The sequence below is a fragment of the Engraulis encrasicolus genome, chromosome 5 (assembly GCF_034702125.1).
Source record: "Engraulis encrasicolus isolate BLACKSEA-1 chromosome 5, IST_EnEncr_1.0, whole genome shotgun sequence".
NCBI classification, from domain to species: Eukaryota; Metazoa; Chordata; class Actinopteri; order Clupeiformes; family Engraulidae; genus Engraulis; species Engraulis encrasicolus.
In genome coordinates, this window is record NC_085861.1 from 9,287,075 (window position 1) to 9,297,074 (window position 10,000).

At 43.1% G+C, this 10,000-nt stretch overlaps 1 protein-coding gene across 1 annotated transcript in view; it reads left to right on the forward strand.

Moving 5' to 3' along the window:
- itga8 (integrin, alpha 8) overlaps positions 1-10,000 on the forward strand; it is a 146,124-nt gene that overhangs the window by 85,926 nt on the left and 50,198 nt on the right. Inside the window, 2 exon segments of the mRNA XM_063198627.1 lie at positions 8,672-8,809; positions 9,889-9,956. Of these exon segments, the coding sequence (XP_063054697.1) occupies positions 8,672-8,809; positions 9,889-9,956 (206 nt within the window).

Sequence of the window (10,000 nt, forward strand, 5' to 3'; positions counted from 1 at the left end):
ATGCTAGGACGCATCTAAAAAGTCTGAGAATGCGTGCACAACATGTGACTATCATCATTGGAAAGGCTATGCCATGCAGAAATTACATTCACAATGCAACATGTAGGACTTAGTCAAGGTGGGAGGTGTTTTTTTGTCATGGTGGTCTCCTCAGCTATAAAGTGTTGAAGGAAACCCTACTGTACTATACACTGCCGTACTTTGTTAATGAAATGTTTTCCATTTATTTAAACAAGTGTTACTGGGCTGCTGGTGAGGTTGAATTTCATTGTGTGTGCACGCTAGGTGCTGTGACGTTCCTGTGGGACATAAAGACCGATTGGATTGAGTGTGACTTTCACATTTTTCAACTAAATAATTGCACTGGAAGGGACGATAAAATATTTCTCCCCCCCTGCTCAACTTGAGTATCACTTGCCAAGTGGTGCAGAGTGGAATATAATCAGCAGACTCTGTTAAAGGAACAGTCTGCCATTTTGTTTTGGAAATGTGTTCATTTGACACCTGCCCTCAATTCTTTTTTTTACCTTTCATTCTGCAGTTCTCTGATTCTGGTGATATAATCTACACACTTAATTTTGCACAGCTGACTTAAAATCTTAATTCTTTTCATACAGTATATATAAGTTATAGGTTTCTTTGTTGATTTTTAAGCACCGTGAGCATCTGCACTTTACCAATTTCGTTGTACCTGTACAATGACAATAAAGTTTCATTCATTTCATTCATTTCATTCATTCATTCATTCATTCATTTCATTCATTTCATTCATTTCATTCATTCATGCATTCATTAGCATGCATAATTCTACGGAACTAAGTTTTATTCTGAATTAAATAGAGTTAATTCTGAATACAATGTCTCATATAAGATTGACCTGATTGGGACCCATTGGTACCATTCAGTTTTTGGTATCATGAGCATATATCCGAAAATGGTAGACTGTTCCTTTAACTCTACTGAGGGACTGGATGATGGCCATGTTGTGGTGAGAGACAGTTGAAAAAAACAACTCTGCTTGTCAGGATTGTGTTATTTATTTGTTCATGCCGCTGGCACTGACTGCAATGCTAACGCTCACGGTGTAGTTGGCAGTTGTCTTTGAGTCATGGATTTGGCTGGTTTAACTCTCAATCCCAACAAAGATAATTTGAGGTGACTCAGGAATCTGATTTAGGGCTTACGGCTTAATTAGAGGTATGAGAGAGAGAGAGAGAGAGAGAGAGAGAGAGTCAGACTAGAAAGTTTGTTGGCCAGTCATGGGAGGTGGGGGGGTCAAGTGTGTGTGTGTCAGAGAGAGAGAGAGATTTTGACAGTCTAGAGAGAGAGAGGGAGGGAGAGAGAGAGAGAGAGAGAGTTGGGAACTGGATATGGCATTTGAAAGCCAGTGTGTGTGTGTGTGTGTGTGTGTGTGTGTGTGTGTGTGTGTGTGTGTGTGTGTGTGTGTGTGTGTGTTTGTGTTTGTGTGTGTGTGTGTGTGTGTGTGTGTGTGTGTGTGTGTGTGTGTGTGTGTGTGTGTGTGTGTGTGTGTGTGTGTGTGGTGCCAAACCAAACCGCTGGGTAGAGGCAGGAGACAGTAGACATGGCTGCGGCCACTAAGCCGAGTGTGAAATTTGAGGGTTTTAAGTGCAGAGAGCCATGAGAACGTGGTGTACGCTCGCTGCTGTGTGATTCTAAATCATGAATACATGGTCTGGCCAGAGACTCTTAAGAGAGAGAGAGAGAGAGAGAGAGAGAGAGAGAGAGAGAGAGAGAGAGTGTGTGTGTGCGTGTGTGTATCTTATTCAATCTCTGGTCTGTCCGTGCTAAATAATAAATATACACTCGCAGGTACAGTAAGTGCATGCACACTATACACACACACACGCACACACACACACACACACACACGCACACACACACACACACACACACACACACACACACAAACACACATATTCACACACACACACACACACACACACACACACACACACACACACACACACACACACACACACACACACACACACACACACACACACACACACACACACACACACACAAACACTCACACACACACACACACACACACACACACACACACACACACACACACACACACTCAAATATGTATAGTAGTTGCTATTGTCTTTGCCTGGAAGGTGTGGTTTGATGACAGGAAACTTTTTAAACCCACTAGACTTCCTCTGATAAAGCCCCATGCACACACACACACACACACACACACACACACACACACACACACACACACACACACACACACACACACACACACACACACACACACACACACACACACACACACACACACACACACACACACACACACACACACACACACACACACCTTTTGGAAGGAAATCCACTTCACATTTCCTCTTAGTTCATGTCCAGGCCAAAGCAGGACACTGGGAACGCTTGGCTGACACACACAGATGCGCACACACACACACACGTACGCACGCACGCACACACGCACACAGACACGCACAGCAGGCACGCACACACACATACAACACATTCACACACACACAGGCACAATCATACACACATACCTGCACGCACATACACGCACACACAGGCACACACACACACACAAACAACACACACGCACACACAGGCACACACACACACACAACACATTCACACACAAAGGCGTGCGAGCATGCACGTGCACACACATACGCGCACGCACGCGCACACACACACACACAACACATTCACACACATAGGCGTGCACACACATATACGCGCACACACACACACACCGTGCACACACGCACACAGCACATTCACACACATAGGCGCGCACACACACACACACACACACACACACACACACACATCCTTCGTCTATTTCCTGTAAGAGATGGGACAAAGCCTCGTAGAGTTATAGGATGTTATGGCTCAGCCACCATATGGTGATCATCATAGATATGTGCTCATGAAGACTAAAGGCTTTGGTGTTTGTTTAGTATGGCTTGCCTCGTGAAACCACCCCAGTACAAAAGCCATGAGCTCATCCTGACGTAGTTTAATAAACTCGCACTGTTCATATTTAAGCTATGGTCTTTTAGCCAAGATGGTCTATGGACTTCCTTCCTCAGGAAAGTGGACAGTCGTTCAATAGCTATCATATCCTGTAATGGCTTTGTAGCAGTTAATGAGGCTGACTGGACAACAAACACAACAAGACTGAAAAATGTGAATGCAATTTCTGCAATTGCGTCAGTAAAGCTGTTTATTTACGCCCACAACCCACCTTGACAAACAAGTATTCTGCAGGAAACACTGGTGCACTTCTGAATATGACCAAAATTACAAATTGTCATATATATGAGTGATTCTACGATTCCCCTACGCTTTTGGCAAAAGCAAAATGTCAATTATCAGTATTTTTTTTCAACTAAATGACCTAGATGTTTACATAGTGTATATATTTAAGTTTCCAAACAAACAAATTGCCAAGCTTAATCTTAAATCATTTGATAAATACTCTAATAAAAGCGAACATTTGCTTAATTATTTTGTCAACAGTGTTATGGACAAATACTATGTCATTTCAAACATATATAAAAATACTACAGAGGTGAAACAATATATGTTTGAAAGTGCTTATGTCCCTTAGCAGTAATGTTGTCATTAATCTGTGCAACTGATAGAGAAAATGTGATTGTTGAGCTTCATAAGTAGGATTTTACGAGTCACTGTGATACAGACTGACACATTTTTCATCATAAATCCCCTTAACGTCTGATTTGAATATAGTCACCCTCCTTACACAAGACTTCCTTCTCCAGAGATAATCCCTAGTGTATGTTCATAGGATTTTTCCAACACATAAGGGATCAATAGCGCAAAAACACTTTCAAAACAGTCAACGGTGTTACTCAACTGTGTTACGGTCAACAGTGCAGGGGAACAAATCGGCACTTTTTTTAGGAGAAAAAACAGAGCAGACAAACCCAAACTATTTTGTTTGTTTGTCTGTCAATATGGATATAAATTGGCAAAAACATACTCCTCAACTGTCATCAGTGTTGCCAGATTGGGCTGGTTCCCGCCCAATTGGGCTGCTTAGGATGGCCGTGTGCGGGTAAAAATGGCATCTATCAGAAAAACCTTCCCACTGCCATATAAATCAATAGAATTGGGCGGGTTTTTAGGGCGGATTTTGATCATTTTTTGGGCTGGAAATCATTAGCCTCATCTGGCAACCCTGACTGTCATACTTAATTGTAACACCATTGACGGTAACACCGTTGACATTTCAGCCATTTTATGGTGTTGTGCTAACTGAGGACCTCAGAAGTTCCACCACAACACCTTAATCAATTCATGTATCTGTATGCTTTATCTGTGTTTTTCTACATGTGATTTCTAATTCAGATTCTTATGAATATGTTGATAACACCTTTGACAGGCAATTTTCCCGCTATGAGAACATGAAAAAGAATGGATTAAATTATGGAACGATGGAGCTCAAAATTTACCAAAAAGTCTTCCCGAATCCTGCCAAAGAGGTTATGACATCACGTGATGTTATTCGTATGGCCTAAGACCAAACCATTACTGATTTATGGAGGAGGTTTCAGACCGTGACACGGTTAACACAGTTTTCGTGGACACACACAAAATGGCAAATTTCATGTATAATGGAAAGGACAGTGGTCTTTCTGACAGTTTTGTCATATTGTGATGATTACTGTGAATCAACATTTGCAATCGTCTTGGGCAAAACAAGTTTCTTTACATGCTAATATGAAGACTGAATCTGACATTTGGAAAACAGGACGGCATGAAAACGCCCAAAACCAGTATTAAATATTCATTCTTGCTGAGGGAAATAATGCTATGTCTACACTTTCTGTATTATATGAAAGATAAATGTTTTCTAATGTCCAAAACATCATTGGATGCAGTTAATAGTTAGTGGAATTGCCAAATAAAATCCACGGACTTAAAAGTGTAGGCGAATTAGAGAATCACTCATATATATTCCTGCCTAGTGCTCATGAAGGCTAAAGGCTTTGGTGTTTGTTTAGTATGGCTCGCCTCGTGAAACCACCCCAGTACAAAAGCCATGAGCTCATCCTGACGTAGTTTAATAAACTCGCACTGTTCATATTTAAGCAATGGTCTTTTAGCCAAGATGGACTATGGACTTCCTTCCTCAGGAAAGTGGACAGTCGTTCAATAGCTATCGTATCCTGTAATGGCTTTATAGCCGTTCAAGAGGCTGACTGGACAACAACAAACACCCACTTTCACTCGGTCCCCTGAAAAAGACAAAGAAAAATGTGAATGCAATTTCTGCAATTACTTCACAAAAAATGTATAAGCTATTTATTTTTAGGGGGTGTTTCATAGCCTATTTCATATGAAACTGTACAAAATCCTCTTCAATCAGTTGATAGTCACATACATACAGTAATATTGGCTAAACCCCCAACCCACCTTGACTATTCTGCGGGAGACACTGATGCTCTACTGAATATGATCAAAAGTACAAATGGTTCTCCTAGTCAATGTCAGAATAGGTGTATGACGTTTATTATCATCATCTTGAAATTTCTTTTGTTTCAAAAATGTCAGGTAAAAGATAAAAACATGTCTTAAAAAATGAAACTTGAAGATTTGATGTCACAATAGGGCTTGTTGATAAGAAGGCTCATTTCCGTATGTTGTGTTCATGAATAAACATGCGTTGACTACAAACATGGGATGCAGACAAAACATTTATTCCCGTGTCATTGAGAGGTGTGAAAGTTGATGAACTTCAGAGTGATTTCATCTGGTTTTATGAGAAAGGCTGCATGCCAGCCCTCCGTCGTCATGACCCAAACTCAGACTGAGATGCAACTGATTTAGAAAAGAAAAGGCAGGGTGGCATGTGCCACCCGCAAAAGTGTGCGTGTGCATGTGCGTGCGTGCGTGTGTGTGTGTGTGTTGGCACTTGTCTATGTTCCACCCATCCTGCATGTGAAGATTCTAGGGTCGACCTATCCCTCTACCAAGACTGTGTGTGCGTGTGTGTCTCTACCAAGCCAAGTTCGTCTGCGCAATTAACTTGTGTGGCGTGGGACTGTGAAAGGCATGGTCAGCTCAAGTGTGTGTGTGCGCATGTGCATGTGTGTGTGTGCGTGCGTGAATGTGTGTTTGTGTGGTGGAAGCTGCCATTGCCTCACGCCTGCTAAGCTCTTTAGTCGCCCGTTGCCGAAACAGTGAATAAGTAAACAGACTTTACTGCACCTCTTAAAATGCCCTATAAATTACTCCAAAGAGCAGCTCTAAAGCTGACACAACTGTTGAGAGAAGCCGATCCCCACTGATGATGAATGAAGACGTACTGTAAAGGCACACACATTGTTCCCCTGGTCCTATGTTCCCCGCAACCGGGGAACTTCGGTCCCTTTTTTCAAAAAGGTTCTATTATATATGCCCCGCTGCTTCCAAGTAGACTGCTGCCGCATAGCAAAGCGCAGGTTATTGTTGCACCTGTGACAGGTTAGGTTTGGGGATAATTTTGGTCAGGGCACAAATGTACAACTCATAAACGTTGCATTACTGACAGGTTAGGTTTAGGGATGGTTTTGGGAAGGACACAATTTGAAAAATCCGGGGGACATAGAATGCTTTTTTAGAAAAAGGGCCCTAAGTTCCCCGGGAGTTGCCCTAAGGCACCCGGGAAATATGGGACCCGGGGAACATAAGTACGCTCCCCATTGGTGTATGCCTACATTTACTACATGTGTGACACTGATGAAAGAGTAGTGAACACTGACGTAGATATATGGGCAACGGACATTCGATTCAAGAGTGAAGTAATAGCCAGGAGCTGGACATGAGATAATTTTTGGGCCATGTCACGTGACCAGGTTCGCACAGTTTTCCCACAGTTCTGGCGAATTTCTGTCGGCGCAACAAATTTCTGTTATGGAAATGAGGGGGAGGAATCGGACCAGGGTAGAGTGCCCTACCGTTTGCGTCACGATAGGGCTGTATGATGCCATGTTGCCTTGCTCGATTTCCGGAAGCCTCTCAGGCCTCTCTCCATCTCTTGCCTTTGTCTCTGTCTCTGCTTCCATTTACGTCCTGCAATTTTCCTTAAAGTGGCCTGGAAAGCCGATCAGGATTCAAGAGGCCTCCGTGTCTGGTTGTACTCTCCGATCCTCCGCTAATCGAGCAACTGCAATCCATTAAACAGCCCAAAAAAGAAAGGGGAAAAAAACGATACAGACATCAAGTTTTTCTCATCTTCTCAAGCACCTTTCAGCATGATGCATTGCAAGTGCTGTTTTTTCCATTTCCTGTGAAGTACCTTGGGCAAATTGGTGGTAGTTGGGGTTGAATAGTTTGACTGGACCCCAGGATCAGGACTGGACTGGGATCAAGAATAGGCTATTTTGTGTGTGTGCCCTGTCTAAATTGGGGGTCCGTCTCTAAGAAACTGCAGCATTTGGAACTTAAAGTGATACTGTCCCATTTTTGGAAATAAGCTTATTTTACACCTCCCCTTGAGTAAATAATAGCCTTTTACCTTTCTCCTGTATTCACAACCGTTTTGTAGTTATGGCAGTGCACATTTTACCTCCAAGCTAACAGTTAACATTGAGTCCTATGAGACCAGTTAGCCGCGAACTGGTCTCATAGGACTCAATGTTAACTGCTAGCATGGGGGTAAAATTTGCACTGCCATACCCAGAGAACGGTCGAAAGTACAGAAGAACGGTAAAAGCCTATTATTTAACTCAAGGGGAGGTGTAAAATAAGCTTATTTCCAAAAATGGGACAGTATCCCTTTAAGGACTGTCGACCCACCAGGAAATTCCCAATATGCCAGATTACCAGACCAGGCCTGCCCCATGGTATTACCCCCATTGGTTGTACTGAGTTGGGGGCACATACTGCCCCTGCACCCCCCCCCCCCCCCCCCCCCCCCCCCCCCCCCCCCCCCCCCCCCCCCCCCACCCCACCTTTGTGGATTTTGAGGGTGAGGTCCACGTGTGAGCGGCTCTGAGAGGATGCAAGCATTTTCTCAATCTTCTCCTCAGCACGACTCTCTTGTCTTTTTTTCTTTCTCTTTACTCTGGCACAGTCTCTGGAGACCATCAGACATTTCTTCTGTCCACTCCAATACCCTTCTTTCTTTCTTTCTTTCTTTCTTTTACATTTTCTCACTGTCTTCCTCCATCTCGCTGCCGAATTTGAGGGTGAGGTCCATGTGTCTGCAGCTCTGAGAGGATGCAAGCATTTTCTCAATCTTCTCCTCAGCACGACTCTCTTGTCTTTTTTTCTTTCTCTTCACTCTGGTACACTCTGATGTGAGTCTCTGGAGACCCTCTGAGGTTTCCTTTGTCCACTCCAATACTGTTCAAAATGACGTTTTTCCACACCTCTGTAGTTGGACAAGTCCATAGGATATTATCCCAGTGGAGTTGTCATTCAAGTGTAACTAAATCTTGCACACTGTCCATTCCAACAACAAACTTTTCGGTCATCCGACCCTCTTCAGGTAAAGAACTTTACCTGATAGCGTGCGAGATTTCTTTACACTTGAAGTCCACTCCAATACTCCCACACTTTTTTCTGTCTTTCTTTTTGTGTCATGACTTTCTCTTTCCTTCTTCCTTTTTCTCACCCTCTGTCTCCATCTCTCTGTCCTTAGGATGAGGAGGAGTTTCGGGATAAGTTGACGCCCATCAATGTGGCTCTGAACTACAGCCTGGACCAAAGTGCCGTCTACCCAGGCCTGACACTCCGCCCCATCCTGGACCACTACAGCAAAACCTTCCACCAGGAGCAGGTGAGGACTGGTATTAAATTGCATTTAATGGCCTTGGCTGTGTCTCCAACGGCTAAGACACTGATACGCCAGGAACCCGGGCTTGTTTTTGGCCTGAGGTGCTGTCCCAATCCTCCCCTGTCCTTTAGTAAATGCATTCATTGATTACATTACACTTAGTCAATAACTCAATATCCCTTTACAGTTATTTAGCTGCAGGATAATTGATACTTTACAGTCCTTGGAAATATGTGGGGTTAGGTGACTTGATCACATCACACCACAGTTGAGGATGAGAGTATTGAGTGAAAAGTGACAATTGCTGTTAGCATATTAGCCTTAGTGACAGCAACAGGCTGAAGGTTTTAGCATATTAAATTGCTGTTAGCATATTAGCCTTAGTGACAGCAACAGGCTGAAGGCCACTAGTCCCCAATGAAAATTATTAACCTATGAGAATAAATGGACAGTTTTTAATTTGATGACAAGATTAGAATGCCAGCAACTGTGATGGTTAACTTTTATTCTACGTTTGTGTCATGAGTAGGCATACGTAGTAGTCAATTGTAATTCTAACCAATAGCAGTGTTTGGCACACTCATTTGTAACCAAGCTATTTATGTAAACCAAAACACATTTCATTCTGAAAATCTTTTCTCGTTAACAAAGCCTTCTGAAAGCGTTCAACAAGCTGAGCCACCCAGTGCAGACAGATTGTGGATCTTTTTAATTATCCAACAGCCGAGGCCAAGTTCACATCCAACACATACCAACCAGCAAACAAGAATAAACAGGACACACGTGATGATGGTAGGATTAAAGTGAAGTTCAAAAATATGCAGCGTGACTTGAGGCCAACATCGCAGTGGCACAAAAAACACACACACAATTACTTAGCCTAGTTCAAGACCCTGGAACTGCTCAGAATAGATTTTTTTTTAAATCGTTGAAGTCTTTGAAGGTCCTGGTTAAGATGCAATTCTATTTTTGGGGGAGTGTACTGTACTGAAAGAAAGCTGAGCTTTCAGCTAGCATCTCGGATAGCAAAAGTGTTCCATCTGCGTCTTGGAGAGTAAAAGTCTTCCATCTGTGTTTTGCAGGCGAATATTTTGCTGGACTGCGGAGAGGACAACATGTGCATCCCAGACCTCAAGCTGTCTGCTGTGATGTGAGTGCTGTGTGTGTGTGTGTGTGTGTGTGCGTGCGTGTGCG